Raw genomic sequence first — 20,775 nt, forward strand, 5'->3', positions numbered from 1 at the left:
GGCCATGCTGCGAGCAGGGTCAAACCACTAAATTGTCCAACAGTCCCATCTCCACTGAGGTATATGCATGGTAAGGAACAGACTCTCCCCAAAAGAAATGTGTTTATTTATTTATTTATTTATTTATTTTTAAAAAGGCTAAGCTAATGCATTACAACAAGAGAAAATAGAGACTGTGAAGGAAAGTAAAAAAATATAGCAATTTGCATGTACCTGTTGAAGAGCTTGGGATAAGAATTTGCCAAGAGCCAAGTCAACTCCATTTCTAACAGAGCTCAGCCAAATACTTTCTTATCTCTGTAATCACAGATGGAATGAAGAAACTAGGAATCAAAAAAACATATTCAAACACTTGCATGCCTTTGCTTCTCTTATCTACTGAACATCAAAAATGGGCAACAGACTCGAGACTGTTGAGTTTTTTTTCCTCTCTGCAACAGGAAGATTCGCAGACCTACCGAAATAAGCTTAAGGGCACAGAAATCTTTGTTCTCTCAGGAAAACAACATCATCATGCTTTTCTTAATCTTATTAGGATGAGGACATGACCGCAGTATGCCTGAGTGTATTTCCACTCTTTAACAAGAAGCAAAGGACAATTGTGTGGGTGCCCAGCTGTGCGGAGGTAGCCAGAGTCTGTGCAGCAGCAGAAAGTCCCCAGCTCAGAGCACTGAAATGCCGGGGGAAATTAGGTCCTTGGTTAACATCAGCTCTTGCCAGGCACCTAACAATGCACGAATACAGAAAGTGACAGCTAAGGAGATGCTGGAGACCTGCTTTGGGGCTTTGTGACACCAGCCAGGTAGTACTGAAGACATGCCAGTCTCTCCCTGTGACCTGCCATCCTGCGTGCACGGCTGATCTCCACCCCTCCTGGGAACAGCTATTGACAGGGAAGCAGCTTTCAAGAATTTTGGCCTGATATTTATGGCTTTTAGAAAGAACATGAATGAAAGATTGATTTAAAAGGATAACCAGGTAAAATGTTCAAGATAAGGAATTACCAAGCCAAAGCACTTAAGAACTGAAACCTCATTCAAGTGAAGAAGAGACTCCTCAACGCCTGATACATTACAGAACAGGATTTTGGTTGCCAAAGGATTTTCCTCACCTAATAATTCATCTCCTTGCTACAGACTTCTTCTACCTGGGAAATACATTCCAGCTAGGTTGAGGAAGATCACTACATTAGAAAATGGATAATTTATTTGTGAATTAGGATAGAAAAATGGTCACTTTACACCAGCCATTCTAGACAGCATGCAAACCCATGTGTCCTGTGCCCTTATCACCCACACATCAGTTAGCAGCTTCTTCCTCTAGGAGGAAGCTCTTGACAGTTTGCTAGTGACTAATTTGGCTCCCTTCTCATATATATTAATTAAACCCTCATCCAAATGAGGACTGGACGATAAGTCCTCTTCCTTTGTAATGCTTTAAAATGCAGTTAACAGAAAATGGTACATCTGAAACATGCCTAGACAGACACAGACAGGTTCCAGAAGCAGAAACACTTGCTGTAAGCAACGTTCATTCGGGACAGAAGGTGATGTGCCAGGGCAAGCCAAGAAACAATTTGGCTTAATTAACTTGCATTTAATGAACATAAAACCTAGGCACCATACACCATATACTGTAGTATAACAGTCCTTCCCCTTCCATGCCACTTGGACTCCTGCTATTTCAGTGATGCCTGGGGGTGGGCCAGGTATTTTCCCTGGCACTCTGGTAGCTTGTTGTACCATGGGAAGGAGCTGCTTCACCTGAGGCTGCACCAAGAGCAGCTCCTGTCATCAGAAGGGCTTTATTCAGTCACATGTCTCCTGCCTCTTGGGGGTGTGGAGGAGCAGTTGTTTTCAATAAATTCTTTGGGAAATAGGGTACATTATCGCAGCTGCTTCACTTCTGTATTAACTCAAAAATACATATAGGCTGGCGCTGATATAAAGACTTTTGCAACGGCACACAAGACACAAGAACATTATCTGGATAGTACAAGACTAAAATTTGAAGACCACAAGCTTACACACAAGTTAAAAACAGTTTTAAGTCCAATTCCCCTTTCCCATTCTCATCCTCTTTTGGTTTCTCTGTGTAAAACACAGCTGATGAAAGCTCAGTTTCTTCAGAGTGACTGCAGTAAGAATACTGATGATTTTATATGCATTTGGAGACATTCTTGGAAGAAACTGAGGTGTTGGCAGGAGTTAAGGGAAATTAGCAGTCTACCTGCCTGTATAACGTTGAAACAACCCTAAACCACATGCTGCTTGACCCATCTATCTATTCTCAAAATCCTAGTGCCGATCTACCAACATTTGTTTACCCTACTTGTCTGTAACACTCTCTTGGACCTTTGGTGACTGCAAGTTGCAGTTTGGTAACCATCATCTAAAACAACCGATAAGCACTGTAAAAAAAGAAGCATATGCATGGTGGGGTTTTTTTTAATGCTCTAATTTCCTCCCCTGTGATGTTAAGCAAGCACACAGTAACCCAAATGAAATACCTAGCTGAAAATAGGTCCTTTGCCTAGGTAGCTTTTAAGAAGACTGAATGATGAAAAAGCCCAAACGATTGGCACAGAGACAGACAGAATCAAACAGAGTCAAAGCCAGGTTGTTCTTGAATTTGCATGCACCCTGTAAAAGGCCTGACCAAGATACTTTACGGGAGATAAAATCTGAAGGCTTGAATTTATTCAAGCAATGAGCCTTACTCACTTTGTGCACAACCACCAACATGAGTTTGAAGGACCAATATTCAACTTTGCTACTTTTAGAAAACCTATGCTGCTTAACTCACTGTGCAGCCTGAGCAACACTAACACTTAAGTGTCTGTTGGATGTGGCAGAAGGAAAGCCCCTCTGACCTGCAGAAAAAAAAAAGAATGAACAGTTTGAAGTGGATTTGTTTTGAACCATATGCTGTTCTATGCATATTTAAAAACACAAACGAAAACTCCCAAACCTTTCTGTAGCACAGCAATTGTCACTTTCAAGGATTTTTCACACCCCTGACCACATCTGGTTCCTTCAGAGACTGCCCTGAATGCAAAATAAATATGCTGTGAAATAGAAGCTACTTTACTCCATAATGTTGCCATTATTTGTTAACATCAAGCTCTACTATTTTTTTTGTTTTAAACTCAGCGTAACTTGCTGCACACTCAACTAGAGACCTGATGCAGTTTATTCAGCTCTTGTACTGCAGTTACTTCTCCACCAGGTCCAAGTTAACCGATTGCAGTGGGTACCTGAATGCTGTCCCATTTCATCTAGGCCTACCATGAAATTTTGAAAGGAGTCAAGTAAACTTGAACAAAGCACCACAAAGAATTCACAGTTCTCATTGATGGCAATACTTTTTATTAGAAAGAGTAACAAAGTGCTTTCCATAGGATTCATTTATTACAGAGTTTTTAAGAAACAGGATTTTTCCTTTTTATATGGACAGTTTTGATGTGATGATTTTTCAGTGCAAACAGGGTTCTCCAAGATTCTCCTACATGTAGAGTTTCTTCTCTGTACACAGATGCATTTGGCAGGTGTGAAACATTACTGAACAGTCCATCCTTTAAAAAACAGAGGTTATGTAAAAAGCTTTCAATACATTACACTGACCAACAGGAATTACATCATTTGTTGTTTAACACAGATTTAAGGGACTTAATTCCTTCATACAGTCCTACACACAGATACATAAAGGTGCTTTCAGTTCTACCAAGAATAATAATCGTATATATCAATATAAATAACATTCTCAATTTTTACTATATAGACAACAGTGAAACTGTCTTCTTTTAAATAACCTTCTGCTTTTTAGCTAGAGACATCCTTTGAACACTTGGTGCTCCCTCTGCCTTGGAACTACATCTGGGTGGGAGGAAGAACACAGTGCATGGACTGTTCACCTGTTCCTCCCTCACTTGTGGCACATGTTTATGATCAGATTTCTTTTGACACATATACGCATCATTTCACCACATTCCATTTTCCACTGTTTGTCTGATTCTATCCCAGTCCCCTTTTTTCTTTAACTCCTCTTTCCTTTCCTGCAAATGACAGGGAAATAGTACAGCAATTGTGCTATAAGCCATATGATTTGGTGCAAATTCTTACATAGAATGGAATGTATGAAACCCAACAGGTGAGGAGTATCTTCCAAGCAATACATTCTTTTTCTTTTTCCATTGTCAGTCAACCTAACTCCAGTAGGAGGGCTACTTTTTCAGGTTTTTAAAAATGAAAAACTTCTATGAAGGACAAGATGTAGTAAGTTACCCTTAAGAAAAACCATAGAAAAACATTCACTGTACACAATCTTAGTCCAAAAGCTCCCGTTCCCTAGACTACATGTATGCAAACAAGAACACCAAAAGAACACCTGAAATAACTTCATGAGTGAAACAGTCATAGCTTTGCACTTGCTAAAAGGTTACATGCATATAAAAGATGTCCTTACTGAACTCGTCAGTCACACCCCTGGTTCATTGTTCCCCATTCCTTTATGTACAGAGCAAAATCACCACTTCATGCCATCTCACAGCACAGTGTCTTTATACAAGAGCGCTGCTGCAACAAGGGTATCACAGAGACACTTTTTCCTACAGGACAAAAGGAACTGGAAAAGATCCTCTGAACAGTAACCCAATTGTGGGAAGGAAGGATTTTTTTTTTTTTTTTTTTTTAATGACAAGATGCTTTTGTAGTACAGCCCTTATACAGGAGAAGAATACACATAAACCCACCGTTATATCTATACAAATATGCAAAGGTGTAAACAGATCTTCTGCTTTCTAAGGGACTTGAAACAAAACTAAAGTTTACCCCTAGGCACTTGTGAGTACAGAGCTCCTGCCTCGGAGTTCAGCCTGCACCTGCTGTTTGCTTTGGGACTTCCAGCCGTGAATAACAAAGCCCTGTATCCAGGAACACCTTCTGTTGTCAAATGTTTCCCTGCTATCAGCACAACTATTTAACCAGGTGTCAATCAACACACAGGTTGCCATCTAACCACACAGCAGGGCCTCGGTCCCGCTCCCCCACAGTCCTGCTGGCTCAGCGGAGCCTCTCGGGTCCACAGTCAAGGTCATCTGAAGATCTGGAGAGGAGACCTGGCTCCTCAGAAGGTAATCACATGTTCATCAGAAAAGCAGAGACATGTCTACAGATGGGATTTAGGCACGTAAAGACTTTGAAGGAGCCGGGCTTTCATGTTCACTGCCCCAAATAACAATTATTTCACTAATAGGAAAGTCTGTAAGGATTGGGGTCAAGGGTCCTGGAAATAGAGCCCAGCAACCAACGTAATCCGTGTAGGCACAAATTCGGCCTTGAGAATCCAGTTGCAGAACTGGGACCATAGAGAAGCTCCTCTCTAACTTCAAAGGTCTCCGGCTAAGACAAGTATTTTCAACTAATCTATTGTTGATCTCTGCTAGTATAAAAATGTTTAGAAAAAAAGTCACTGCAAAAAGTTAAGTAGTTTTCTGTAAATTTCACATCTTCTGTTATGTTTCTTTAAGTGAATGTATAATTTCATTCCACCTATGAAGAATGAAGCCTATTTTGCAACTAAGCCTATTTTGCAATTAAGTTTCTTACTAAAAGTAAGGTACAGCAAATATTAAACTGGTAGTAAAGATTCTGCCTCATTTTACTGTTTCTCTTTAAATGAGCACATTCAACTTGGAAATATTCAATACACCCCTGGTGTGGCTCCTGGGGACCCAGAGTGAATTTTGCAGCTACGCTTAAACGTATATATCCTATTCTCCCACGTGTGTTGCCCGTGACGTTGCACCTACAGATACGCATTTTTGTTGCCTAACATGGAAATGAATCAGTTAAGACTACTCAAGAAAACGACCATCTGATTTCAACTACATTCTTGCCCTGCATGAGGAAACAGGTCTGATTTCGTTATGTACACAAGCTTCTAGCTCACCTTGGGTCCACACTGCAGCGAACTAGGGAAGCGTTAAGAGGTCTGATACCTGTCTGGCTGTTCAGACACTTCACACACGACCCAGAAGAAGTAGACGACATTCTAGCATTGCCATCTGGAATGGCAATTCTCCAACACCGCAGCTATAACTACCTACAAAGTCCATGAATTATCCAAATATTTATCTTCAGAAGGATGGCTGGAGGAAGGAGCAAGTATAAAAAAAAAAAAGAAAGAAAAACAGGAGAAGGAGCTGAGTACATTTCCAAAAACAAGGCAGAACTACATTAGACCATTTGGCTAATATAGGCTGCGATTCCTCCTAAACAACAGCTGAAGCCTTATGTGAAGTCACTAATATTAGTACAAAAGCATTTTGCTGGCATAGCTTGTTTCCTGGAGGAAAGCTTGCTATAAACTATACTAACCAAAGATGCTTTTGTGTCGGGAAGTTGCATTCACCTTATGAACGTTAGTCACTGCAGGTTTGGTAGCAAACCACCTTCATGCAGATTTAGCTTTTCAGCAAAAGACTGGCCAATTATGCAGATTCAGGGAACAAACAGCACACAAACCCCGCGCCCTCTGCCCGCCCCCCCAGTGAAACAAGACACTCACATCAAGTGTCCTCTTAAAATCAGACAGGAAATTTTCACTATACAAAGCAAGAACATTGGGAGAGGGGGTCAACAAAAAGCCAATCTTTGGACTAAGGCCCCAAGAGTGCAGAAAACAGTACACTGGACACTTCTATATTACAAACATGTCCTTTTTTGCCCTTCAAAGATGTAGTAGGGCACTGCTGACTTTGCTTAAAATGCATAATTTTAGTCCTCCTCACCCCGAACGTTGGAAGTTCAGCGAAACGCAGTTTGAAGCATTGATGTGCCACCCATTTACTTAAACAAATAAATCCACTGGTGTAGGGAGTGTTGAAATACATAATCCGAACAGCATCTATAAAATTTTACTGTTGTACATAAATAATGACAAGGCACAGAACAGCAACCAGTCCAAGAGCTTGTAGGCCAAGAAACCAGAGCATAACCCAGAAGAATATAATTATTACAGGTTCTACTATCCGTTCTCCGAAGTACATCCTTGTGAAGCCTATTCTGATAAGGCTTTTGTTTAGTTCGCCAAAGAGAGTCCCCATCTTTTTATAGTCATCAATTACAGGTTCTGCAGTGTGGTTTCTTTGTTCTTGCTGGACCTGTGGACAGAAGACAAAATTAGGAAATATGTTGTACAATCAGTTCTTATTACTGCCATTCTGAACAACTCTCAGCTGTCTGAATGCATGAAAATAAGAAATACATGCAATAAAGCTACTCCTTAAATCAAGAAATTGAAAATGTTATGTAGCTTGTGACTTCAGTACAACGTTAAGGATGACACTCACTTGTCCAGCCTTGGGACATCTGAAGTAATACTACAGCCTGTCTCGCCTCCAGAGGCCACTCTGAAGGGGTAAAGCTCTCCTGTAGGTCATACATCTTACCTGTATGTGCAACGTGGATGTCAGGGCAATCAAAAGGGAATTAGACGCCTGTAACTTCGGGCAGGGGACTTGACTGAAGTAGATTTGTTATAAATTATTTCCAGAATATCTTCAGAAACATAAGAACGATACAAAACTATTAAACATGAAATATAAAGTATTTTGCACCAAAGCACAGGGAACTGAAGGGCTACCATCACCGCTGAAAGAGGGGCACTGAATTCGACCAGGAAGGCGGCAAACATCCATCCTGATGTTGGCGTAGAAAGCCATGAAAGTCAAGCAAAGACAGACCCATGGACGGCAAAGACACAAAGTGGTGGTACAAAGAAGCAAAGGGGAGAGGAAACAAGTTCTGCACTTTTCCCAAAAAGAAAAACAAGGGGGCAATGCATAGGAAGGCAGAAGCACATCATTAGATGAAGATGTCATGTTTAAATATCACTGCAGAAAACATGTGACTGTTTCCACATGTAAATTGTAACTAGATTAGAGCTTGAAATTCCATCTCTCCTTCCCCAGTGTCCAGAGATTCTTTGCACAAAACCTCACTGCCTTGTGTTTGGGTATGACAGGGCGAACACGCTTCCAAGATGATGAACATGAGTTTTCTAATCTTTCCATTAGGCAGCAATGAAAACGCATGCAGCAGGTACTCATCAATATTTCAGTCAACTGATCAATAGGTCCTACAGATTGCCTGCAAGCTCTGTGCAATTAGCCTCCTCCTGGATTCAAAGCAAACATGTATCTTTAGTTCTGTATTCAAGGATGAAAGCTATTCTGCGTCCCTGGTTACACTGCATGGTCTCGGTGGAGAAAGAGAAATTCCCTCCCACAGCAGTGCCAGGCTCTCTGTTACAGAGCAAGTAATAAAGTGAATTCCCATTCCCACAGAAAAACATCCAGTTTTTCATCCAAAGGATGAAACATCCAAAGGAAGCTAGTCTTTTTTTTTCTAGGCCAGACTTCAGGCCACAATGCAGAACCTTCTGACTGAAAGAAGGTTGGGCAAAGCACCACAGCTGCTACTGAAAAAAAAACCAAAACAACGAAACCCCTACGGTCCCTCATCTGTGTGTGCGTTCAGGTATTTTTTTTTTTTATTTGCTTATTCATAAAGATTTTGGTTTAAGCTTCAGTATTGAATTCCCAGAAGAGAGGGGTGCAGGAAGCCTAAATAGCAATGACTGTTGCGTTCGGTTTTTCTGTGGTTCTACAGAAGAGCCTGAACGTGGAGAGCTGCAGTATGGGAGGTTACGTACCGACAGCCACCACCTTGTCTCTTTTCAGCCCGCTTCTCAGGCCCAGGGCATTTTCTCCCCATCCCTGGAAATGCAAACCCCAGTTTCCAGCATTTTGGCTTTAACTGTTCTCTATGTAATTCAAGTAAACGTTGACTTTTCTTTAATTCCAGTGTTTCAAGATACGTGCCTCCAAGAGAGGCAGAGCCTCTTGCGAGCCCCTGCACCCTCGCCAGGGCAGGGGGCTCGTCCCCTCCGGAACACCTAGTATGGAACTCTCATCCCTCTACTCCCAAACAGCACAGGGAGACAAACAAAGTATTAGCCTAAGGCATATATTGATCACAACAATTAGAGAAAAGAGAAAGGATGTGCTGGGAAGGGAAAACGTGTTTATTTGCTTCCTGCACACAGAAGAGCACAGGGAGCACGCATCTATGGGATGGCGGAGGGAATCAGCATGTAGCTTGCGTCAAGTGGTGCAGAGACCACTTCTGAGAGAAACAGTTGATGTGTGCAGGAGAAATCACTGCATTTTCTAGCAAAGTAGCTTAGGCTTTGAGTCAGTGGCCAGTGCAACTAGGAAGGGGAAAACAAAGGAATCACTGCCTCTGGATTATGAACGGTACTCGGCATCGTGCTGGAAGCCTTCGCACAGAGCAAGCGGAGAGCAGCACCTGCAAGGAAGCCGCCAGCAGGTACATGTCCACGAGCTCCGTCTCACCGGGCCAGTTAAGCATGATGAACCACACATGTCCACACTGACAGCATCTCTCCTGGTATACGGCAGCTGTAAGACTTGGGATTTCCCTAGCAGCCCCGTTCTGCTTTGATAAGTCGACAGCAAGAAGTTGCACACAGTCTCTTAACGAGCGTACAGAAAAAATTCCACCTTACTTAGGCTGTTCAGGTCCTTATTTATTTATTTACTTTTATTTTTTTTAAGCAAGACCTTATCTCACCTTCTCCTCAAACAAGGACAGACTCATGAATCCCTAAAGCAATTACACAAAGCAAGCTTCTAGGCACAGAGACTGACAAGCGTGTGTTTAATTACAAAACAAGTGTCAAGTTATTTTTCCAAATATTTTCAAGAGCTTACAAAACCTTTCAGAACGATCATAGAAATTCTCAAGACTTCAAAGTCTGCTTCGGTTAATTCAGGTTGAGTATGTCTTGCTTCAGGCAACTCAGCAGAAGCTGAAGACAGATGCTCAGCTGTAAAACACAGATGGCATTTTTTCTTTTTTCTACTATTGCATAACACTTCCCATGCTGGATGGATACATTTCTTCAGAGGTGTATCTAAAATAGAACCATTAAGGCACACACCAGTAATGTTACAACACTCCAAATTACTACAAAATATTAAATAAACTTTAACATTGCAAGTAGTTCTCTCACTAATTTTCAGGGCAATAGTAAAAGAGTATGCAGTCCTGCGTATGTGCCAGTAGCTCTCAAATCATACCCTTAGAACCAAGTACTACGGTTTGGGTTTTTTTTCCCTCAAAAAAATGTACTTTTCTAAATGTTTTTAGAAAGTGGATTATTTTCATACTAAATGCTGCTCAATCAGCCTGAAGCTAAGCAGACACTACCATCACAGAAAAACCTGGAAAGAGAAACATACCCATCCTGAGCAGCCTCCCCACCCAACAAAACAAGAGCTTTCTCATTTAAAAGCAAAAGGAGTTTCTGTTTCAAACTTGCTAGTTTTAAAAATCAACAACCAAGCCTTGGCTTCATAACTTTTTGAGAATTTTTTGTGTATCGAGAGGGAGTAGAGGGAATTTCTTTGCCTGCACTAGCCCCAGAGGAAGCGTAGAATCATAGAATGGTTAGGGTTGGAAGGGACCTCAAAGATCATCTAGTTCCAACCCCCCTGCCATGGGCAGTGAAACCCTCCACCACACCAGGTTGCTCAAAGCCTCATCCAACCTGGCCTTGAACATCTCCAGGGATGGGGCATCTACAACTTCTCTGGGCAACCTGTTCCACTGCCTCACCACCCTCAGAGGGAAAAATTTCTTCCTTATATCTAATCGAAATCTGCCCTCTTTCAGTTTAAATCCATTGCCCCTTGTCCTATCACTACATGCCCTTGTAAAAAGTCCCTCTCCAGCTTTCCTGTAGGCCCCTTTAAGTACTGGAAGGCTGCTAGAAGGTCTACCCGGGGCCTTCTGCAGGCTGAACAGCCCCAACTCTTTCAGCCTGTCTTCATAGGAGAGGTGTTCCAGCCCTCGGATCATCTTCGTGGCTCTCCTCTGGACCCATTCCAGCAGCTCCATGTCCTTCTTGTGTTGAGGACTCCAGAGCTAAATTTTGGCCACAGGGTTCTAGCTTGCTTGTTGGTTCTAGAGCACATCCTAGCAGCTTATTGGTTCCTGATTGTTATGTATTCAACTTCATGTTCAGGAAGATGTTCTTGAACTTCTAGCTCACTTGTTGGGTCAAGACAGTTGGTTCCAGAGCATGCTATAGCTCAGTTGCTGGTTCTAGAGCATGTTCTAGATTGCTCGTGGGTTCTAGACTGCATTCTAGCTTGTTTGTTGGTTTTAGAGCGGGTTCTAGATCGCTTGTTGGTTCTAGACTGTGGGTGGTTCTAGACTTGTTGGTTCTAGCTTGCTTGTGGGTTCCAGGACAGCAGTTCATTCTAGAGGAGAGGGTAGGGTATTTTTTTCCTTTTTTTTTTTTCTTTTGAGAGGATGACTCATAGAGTGGTGATCCTGTCATCCTCCCATAACTCTCCTAAGTTTGTGGCCATACTTTTTGGCCATTCTTTCATTTGTTATTGTATGGAACAAAAGGGGAAATGTCTGCTCTGTCCCCGTTGCTCAGCATGTACCAACAACCAATGTTGTTCACAAGCCTACTGTAACACCCGAAGGTTCCCATCAAGCACTCACTTTTCTTTTGTCTTTTCAGATGTTTGGTGTTAGAAACTTTCCCTCCCTATTCAAAATAGCGCATTTTCATCAGCAAAGCTGTTGTCTGCTGTCTCCCACTCTTTACTGGCTGAAAGACAGAACCTGAAGATCCAAACTCTGAACAACTTTGCTACGGAAACTTTCCAACCAAACTTACCCAGCTGTTATAGCCAAATGGCTTTGGGGCTTGGACGCTTTAAGGAGAACCATGACATGCCCTCTCAGATGCAGGATGCCATAAAAGGACCTTTTTTCAGAATAAAAGTTTCCGAGGAGGTCACAGAAGAGTTACTAAGCGCAAGTTCTGTCTACTTCCCACACAGCTGGTGCTCCGACATCCCTGAAGCGCTTCTGAAAAAAAATCTCCCAGGTAACCGAACATTTTACCTTCTCTGTTGTTTTAAAGCGAGTCCAGGAAAGTCAGCTCAGCCTACTGAACCCAGCGAACATCCGGCTGTGGCTTTACTGGTTATGTTCACCATCAACATAACACACAAAATTACGTGTGTTCTGACCACTAACTACCCTTGCTTATGGCAAACTTCCACCGCACTCACTCCAACTCCCTGCTGCTTAAATTCAGGAAAGCACATGGTAAGTCACGAGCAGAGGCCACTCCACACCAGTCTGACAGAAGCAACTTTTTCTTGCTTAGCCCCCTTCCTATCGAGGGTGTTTTGACCATGCAGAGAAACACGAGATCCCATCAGAACATCCCTCCTCTCCTCTGCCAAAGAAATAATCTTTGCAATGATTCACACGCCACTCACTAGGAGAGAAGGATAAAGTTAGAACTAAACCTTTCACAGTTGTTTAAGGTTGATCTCTGTCTGCATCTCCTGAGCATAATGTAGCCAGTTCAAGGGCTTTTCCCCTCAGATTGCTGGGAGCACACAGTTCCTGCCCCTCACCGTTTGCAGATCACACCAATTAACTTTGCCAAGCCCTTGGAGGATGCACAACACAAATGGATACGAAGGGGACATGAACTTACCCAATGTGCTCAGGAAGTTATTTTCCTGTGGCTAATCAAAGACAGCATGGAAACACGGCTTTAGCATTTCTTTTTTCTACTATCAGCAACGCTAGCTCACTGAAGGACAGTACCAATGATGTCCTTACACAAAGACTAGATGTCCTTACAGAGCATCGCCAACAAGCTCTGCCTGGAAGTCCCTGCAGCTTCACCAGTGCTGCAGCACTTTCCTTGGCAAGTGATGGAGCCTGGCACACCACACTTGCTGGATGTGACAGATTTGGTGGCCACGCGCAGAGCACATGCGACAAACTACTGCAACATCTGTGTGCAGGTGAATCTCTGTGTGCTCCTCAGGATTGCTGTGCCCACCATAACAACCTGGGCCTCCCAGGGCTCATCCCTGGAAAGAAGAAAGTCGTTGGAAAGGAGCGACCCAAGCTGCTCCGGCAGCTGCAGCCCATGTCTCCTGCCAGCCTCCTGGAAGAAAGACAGCCCTGCTTCATCACACATCTGCCTGCCATAAGGCTAGCGTGATGGGTGGGGTGCCACGGGGCCACCAGGAAAGGCAGCAGTGGGCTGGATGAATTGTCTGGGAAACCACAAACTGAACGGCTCTAAAGTGACTGCAATATTTCTCAGTCCTGTAACCCCACCATTGCACTAGCCACGAGGAGAACAGGCATAGCTATGGTCTTGCCTTCCAGGAGCTTCATCTGCTGAAGCAGCAGCTTGGTCCAGAGTTTTCCACACTTAGCCTAAGGATCTTCAGATGGTTTGTTTGGTTTGGGATTTTTGTGTGTGTGTGGAAAAAAAAACCCCTAAGTAACTGACTTGAGTGAAATAACTGGATGAAGTTGAACAAGTCTTGGTTTTGTGGGAGGAGGGAGTGGATGAGCATAAGGAACCTGCTCCATTTAAAGATTCAGGATTAAAAAAAAAAACAAACACCACCACCACATTCAACTACTCTGAAGGTACAGGATCCTTCAAAACAACCAAATAACACGCATCTTCCTATGTATTCCTTAATGAATTGAAGAAACCTCAACAGTCTTATGTTGCTCAGATATCTTTAAAAATTCCCACCACGTGCTCAACTTGACAACAGCACCAGGCCAAGTACAAGTCTATCAGTTTCTCTTTTCTTGCATCAACTGCCCAAAAGGACATTACACAAATGTGAACTCCAGCAATGGAGGAGAGAAGTTCAATGGATTGGGAAAACAACTGCTCTCCATGTAAAGGCTTGTGATTTTACAGCTGAAAAAATGCTGCTGGGCAAAGAGAGAGGGGAGTAGGAAACAGGTACCCACAAAGTTGGTCTCCAACACAGAAAAGCAGCAGTGTCTCCAAATTGTAGCATGCCTCAGATCAATCAGTCACATTTACAGTTACAAAAGAAAGAACAAGAGATGACATATTTAGGAGAATCATTTCCATGCTAGATAGAAAAGAAGCCTCTTCTGGGTTTCGTAGCAAACGTGTGTTTAACGACATCTGAATGACACATTAAAAAAGTGTAACCAAGAAATGCAGGGATATCACATACACACACCCATCTGCACATTTTCCTTTTTTTTAAGTAAAAATTTTCCTCTGCAGTATTTAACTGCTCACAATCTATTTTACTCCAGTCATGGTTATTTTTACTCCAGGGAACAGGTGGTGTATCTGATAGCTGAAGCCCTTAGATACTGAAATGTCAAAAAAGCCATCGAGATGTGACTTTAGGAACATGTTTACTTACTGAAAAAATACTCCTGTATTTTGGAAACTGGAACATTAACGTTCAGAAGACAGAGTCTCACAAAGTCATTTCTTTTTAGAGGATGCAAACTACAACTGAAAATACTTCAAGCTCAATCTTACAGAAAAATATGAGAAGAAAGCGAGAAAATAACAGAGACCAGGACGGAAGAAACCACAAGTTCCCTCCCCTCCAAAACAAGAGACCAATTTCTGTTGGGTGCAGATGGGGGCATGTACCATGCAACACGAAACTACAGATATTTGATAGTTAGGTAGCCAGCAACGTAAGTCCCAGAGGAATGAATTACCCAATCTTGCTGGTACTCAGCCATCTGACCACCAGTGTATTGCCACGGACAGGCTTCAGAGATTTACAGTGATCGGCAAGTTCCCAGGTCGTGGCCTCCTCTTTCTCTGAACCACAGTCTCGCCCCGTCACAGGGCACCGGCACGCAACCCTGTGATGCACGGGTCGGCCGGGCGCAGGCTTTCTGCCTCCTACTCCTCCACGTATGCAAACTAGACAGTTTCGTTACTAGTAACACCCGCCACGTGACCAGGATTTCACTCTGCTTTCTCATACTTGAAAAGATTTCTTATGTTTAATTAAAAGAAAGTGAAATTTGCCCAAGAAGCGCAAATAATTTTATTGGAAATGTTTCTGATTTTCTGTCTCGTCTACTATAGCACAAAGAGAATGGTATCCCTTCGCATCCTTTGTTAGCATGAATCTAACGATTAGTATTTGACCTTGTAAAAGTAAGCAGTAAAAAGATCTTGATATTCAGCCAACAGACTATTAAAACAAGAAAATTAATTTCAACTGTCTGGAGAAAAAAAAAACAGGTTTATTTCTCTAGGCTAATCTGATATTTAAATATGAAAAGATTAACAGATTAGGAAATGAGAAAAAAAAAATCATACCTGACTTCCAGATGAAAAACAAGACAGAGGAAAAACTAAGTTTAACTTGTTCCTCTGGGGAAAAAAAAGCTACTGCAAGATAATTAGAAAAATTCTTAATATCAAAACTACTTTACAACAGCTACCAATAAAAGTGACATACTCAGAGGGAGTTTAAATAAAAAACTGCAAAACAAAGATTGGGTTAACGTTCATTTCACAGCAAGAATTTAGACATCATTTATAAAACAGAAACAAGATGTTTCTATAGAAACAAGCAACAACGTAAGAAAAGCAACTGCACCGCATTCCCTTTAGTCAGCTTTTATGGCAACTAAAGTTTGGGATCAACAGCTGGTGGAACAAACTTTGAAATACCAGGAGCAGTTTTGTGTTAAGGAAATGAAAAGGCTTTTCCAGACACTGAACTTGTGCGTGTGCAGAGCAGAGGAGGCTTCAAGAGCAGCAGAGGCTTCCCTCGATAAACCACATCTGAGTCCCACAATTTCAGGAGTAAATTTCCCCACGAATTCAGCACCAGATAAGAAACTGTCACAGACAAGAACCCAGCACAGGGAGAGGAAACCTGTCTGCCCCCATGTTAAGATCCGCTGCCTCTCTCTCCCATTTCATGCTGCTCTCTGCACCCTTCCTTACTGTCCCTGTAACTCGATCCCACGTGTGCTGCAGTTTTACATAGAGACTAGATCAAAAGCAACTTCTAATCCATCTTTTCCTTACACCTGCAACACTTAATTTCCATAGGATTTTGTTTATCAAGGTTCCCTCACTAAAAAGGGTCAGCTTGACCCAGCAAAAAGCTTGGCAATCCACCCTACGTTCAGCGTGGGATCAATGCACTGGCTTGCGGAAAAGCAACAGCTGTTCATTTTGTCTTTTAAGGAGAAGAAACTTCTATTCACTTGTATCTCCAGAATACTTTTTTCTTTACAAAAATGCAGTCCTCACATTATTCAAGCAGATCATGCTATCCTATCCATTGTAGGTACTACAGGTATGTCTGAAGGTTTGTTGTTTTTTTTTTTTTTAATTCTGTCAAGCCTCAGGAAACCCACTAATGCTTTTTAGAAAGTTTGTACCACGTATTATTACATAGCTATGAACCTCTGCAGCAGAATTAAATTGTTTGTAGAGCCAGAAGGAATTTGGGATTAAGCCTTTCCTGTCAGGTATTCCTATTTTCGGGTCGGAAACAAATCCATACTGCAAGCAGGAGAAACCTACAATTTTCAGATTATCTCAGTGTGGAATAAATTATAAATAGGTTTCTAGCTCTAGGCACCATAGTTTCCACACATACAAGTTTACTTTAAAACATTCTTAGCCTCTACTGACTTATGACTGAAATGACAAGGTTCCAGGCAACACGGCATCCATCCATCCTACCATCCAATGAACACTGAAACATTTGCAGGAGGGACACCACAAGGCTGTTGATACTATCCCTCTAGTTTTGTTTCTGCTCATTCTTTCCATGCTGGAGAAATACTAGTGATATTGGAAACTTATTCAAATAGTTCAGGTCTTGAACTTTTTTTAATTCTCTCAAGCCTCAGGAAACCCACTAATGCTTTTTAGAAAGTTTGTACCACTAAGGCACTCATATCTCTTCAACATAATTCTCAATGGGAAACACCGAAACCCTTTTGTAATAGCTCCTCTAAATCCGAACTCATCTATTAGAAGATAAAATACTCCACCTACAGAGATAAAACACTGTTTAAAATAGTAACAAAACCTCCCAAAGGGTTACAAACTCAGGTTAATGAAAAGGTGACTGTCTAAGCTAATTTATCTGCTTGCAAATACACACATCGCCTATTAACTACGCATTTAAACATTTTCTAGAAGCATTGGTTTTAGCTTAGCTGTCAGGCAGCACTTTGGATTCCACCTATCCTAAACCAGCGCACGGCGGAGATCCTGGCCTCACTGAAGCAACTGGGAATTTTGCCATTGCCTTCAACTTAAATTACAAGAGACTAAAACCCATTACAGCCCAGAGAAGACAATTTTCAGTACAGAGAGAGCCGCAGTGCCATGGCTTTCAGGAACTCAGTCTGCTGTAACACAGCTTGGCTTCAGAGTCCCTACGGATAGACCAGGTGTTGTGTCTCCTGCTAACACCACCTCATGCCCTACTGTAATGCAGGACTTTTGCCTCACCTTTTATTATAACACACTCGCACGCAGCCCACCTTTCTGTTCTTATTTCGTGGTTTGATTTATAGGTGTTGATGAGATTTAGACTGTAGTAATATGACAAAGGCTAACCTATATCAGAAAGTGGGTTAGGGAAGGAGATTTGAGGTCCTTAACTCTCATGCTGTTGAAAATACAGGACAATTTGTGCATCTGTCTAATAACTATCAACAGTTAGAAAAAAATTGTGAACTCGCAGGGTGAAGCAGCAACCTACTCCCATGGCTTCAGGGGCAGCTGAATCTTTTGGTGCCTTCACGTTCTGCTTGTGAAAACCAGCAACGCAACACAGGAGAGGTGAAAGAAACTACCCAAGTTCTGCAGCGCTTCAAAGATGAAAGTAAGGGTAGCTATTCTCATCTTTGCATGCAAACCTACAAAGGGTATTAATCACATTATCCTCCAGTTCAGCTTTTAAATCTAATCACTGAAGTAGGTAATTCTATAGTCTATTGCAATAATGAATTCCAAAGCCTATGTATAACATTTAGTAACGTATCTTTCCATCCTTTTAAAAATGTACCTGTCTGTAATTTTGTTAAGCATGTCCTCGCTGACAAAATAATAAAATTCAATAGAAAATTAAAGCCATAGAGTTAGGCATTAAATAAATAGATTTATTTCCTACAGAGTACTCTGTTTAAAAAACAATATTAACAGGTGTATACATTATTATTTAGGTCCTGGTTGTCAGGAGAGTATTCTTTTAGCTTTATGTTACTAGATACGATCCTACACAAACTAAGTTTATTTTGGAGGAAAGAGGAAAGCAAATCATACCCAGGTTACCAGCCTCAGATCCTCACCTCAAAAAAAACTCTCAAAAAAGGCCAAAGGATTTGCTTTCATGCTGGATTTACTTCACACCAGGTGAGAGAAGTAAGAATTTACACCATTGTCAAAGCAGATTTTGACTAATTCCTTTCGCATTGCATGTAACACTAAGGTGGCACGCATAATTTATACTTCAGAAGAGAACACGAAATAGGAAATCACAAGCTGAGGACCAGCAGGTATGTTAACAGTGCAAACACCCTCAGCAAACACAGCAACAACACTACACCTCCACCAGAGACTCCAGGGAAGGACCCAGCCTGGAAACAGGATTCCTGCCCGCTAGAACGGCAGGATTCAGCAAAAGCTCCTCCATGAGAGCGGAAAGGACAGGGAGAACCGGTTATTTTGAGAGAAATCTGGACACATGCGAAAAAGTCACAGTGCATGACTAGGCTTGATGACCCAGGAGCCTCTCCAAATCAAGCTACATGCCTGTGCTTCTCTTCAACAAGAGGATCTGGGACTTTCTGTCAAAGTTTGCAGCAAGTATACGTACTGCTAACTCCTTGCCTAGCTTTAGTCTTCCCTACACATAAAAATAAAACACTCCTATTTCTTTATCAAATTGTTATTATTTTCAGTTATTATATATGATTCACATTCTATATGTATATTAAACAAAGGCAATTGATATTCCTTATTTCCAAATCTAGCTCATTATTTGTCCAGCTGTTGGCACCTCAGCATGCAGAAAAAATACTCCACGCTATTGACCATAACACATTTCCTGTAAACAGGAAGGATTTTCTCTTTCTTCCTCATGGCCTATTTCAAATTTCTGCCTCACTACCCTACCTACTATCCTGCCCCAACTCGTCAGAAAGATCACTACCTATGCCTGAGAAGAGTGGGAAAAGTTCCTCAGCCAAGTGTGCCTGTGGCTACCCAAGCAGTACCTCTACCAGCTTCATTTTAAAATGTGTTTAGGCAACACTGGAAAGCAGTTCTTCACTCATCAATAAGAGAGCAGCAGTGGCAATCTGTGGGGAGCTCCCTCCTTAGCAAGGAGTTACAGTTTGAGAGCAGTAACATCCAAGATCATCTTCACACCACTTTTTCATCTCTCTTTTCAGGGAAGGGAGACAGCAGCCAGAACCAGGGAATATTTCTCACTCTCCTCCTACAATACCCTGCAGAAGGGCTCCTGGACACAGAGGGGGTAACTGCTGAGCCTCTCAGAGCACCCAGCCTTACCCTACATTTAGGTAGGTGCCCTGCTCTGCCCCATTTTTCCAGAGAACAGGACAAGGAAGATGCACCGACTTACATAAACGGTCACCAAGTGAATTCTCAAGTACCAGAGTCATTGGGAAGCGGCGGGCTTCTAGCCGTACCATCGGGCAAGTACTGCCAGACGCTCTCAAATATTGAGCTACTCTAGTTGTGAAAGGGCTCACTTATGGATGAGTTCAGCCACGATCATCTTAGAAGAATTTTCAACAGAAATATTTAACAAATTAAACAAAACTGTCTGGAAATCACTTTGGGACATCCTCCCGCAGCTCTCTTTGCCCCTGTGCAATTCTCAGTGCCAGTGCACTTCTCTTTACTGCTCAAGGAATTCAGAGCAGATCGTTACATTTAAGTATTGAATATGGAAAAGGTTGTGTTCTCTTTTTTTTTCCTTTAAATGAAACATCAATAAAGGTGCATTAAGAACACTGCCTGTGTCTAAGCATGAGACAACACTGTCTACAAAACAAAAGAGCACACGGAAAGCCATTTTACAATTAACAATAGGGAAACGTACGCGGCTCCTTTCACTTCCTAAGCGAAAAAGCCCACTTCCACCCGTAAAGATTCATACTCTGAAGGAAGGAGACAAGTCAAAAAAAAAAGAGTCGATATTTTTCTCTAATTATAATACATTCAACTTCCTAAGCAATAAACAGACTGAAAGCTTAAAATATTTCAGCGAACAAGCCTAAGTCTTCAAAAGAAAGACCGAGAGCTGAACTATTGAGGAATTCCGGGGATCGCCAAGAGCACCCCGATTATTTCCGTACGAGATGTTCACCACGTGGACCACATCTGCTCCCATCCTCTTCCAGGCGGAATAAAGCGTCTCGGGAGGGAAAAACAAAAGCCGGGCGGGTACATTGAAGGGGGGGGGGGGTGGAAATACTCCAGCACCACGCGTGGGGAACCCCACGCAGCTCGGCTGGGTTGCATAAGCCCCGCCGCAATGGAGCGATACCCGGGAGCAGTTGGCACCACCACCTCTTGCCTGACGGCGCGGGCAGCTCCGGGGACGGGGCGGGACGCCGGGGGGGGCGTCCGCCCCCCCCGGCGTCCCGCCCCGTCCCCGGAGCAGCCCTGAAGCCGCCACCCGCCTTCCCGCACCGCTCACCCGCCGAAACCCACCTGCTCCTCCGGTCGCCGTCGGTGGCGGGCGGTCGCCGTCTCCGCTTCCCTCTCGCATTCCCCGAGCGGCGCCGGCGGCGGCAGCAACAAGAGCTC

The 20,775-nt window shown here is 42.6% G+C and overlaps 1 protein-coding gene across 1 annotated transcript in view; it reads right to left on the bottom strand.

Moving 5' to 3' along the window:
* Window positions 1-3,397: 3,397 nt before the first annotated feature.
* Window positions 3,398-20,775, bottom strand: part of FAM241A (family with sequence similarity 241 member A) — a 160,708-nt gene continuing 143,330 nt past the window's right edge. Inside the window, exon 4 of the mRNA XM_086612509.1 lies at window positions 3,398-7,162. Within this exon, the coding sequence (XP_086468635.1) occupies window positions 6,917-7,162 (246 nt within the window). The 3' untranslated portion in view covers window positions 3,398-6,916. The remainder of the gene's footprint in view (window positions 7,163-20,775) is intronic.

This window comes from Tauraco erythrolophus, chromosome 5 (assembly GCF_009769465.1).
Source record: "Tauraco erythrolophus isolate bTauEry1 chromosome 5, bTauEry1.pri, whole genome shotgun sequence".
Lineage (NCBI taxonomy): Eukaryota > Metazoa > Chordata > Aves > Musophagiformes > Musophagidae > Tauraco > Tauraco erythrolophus.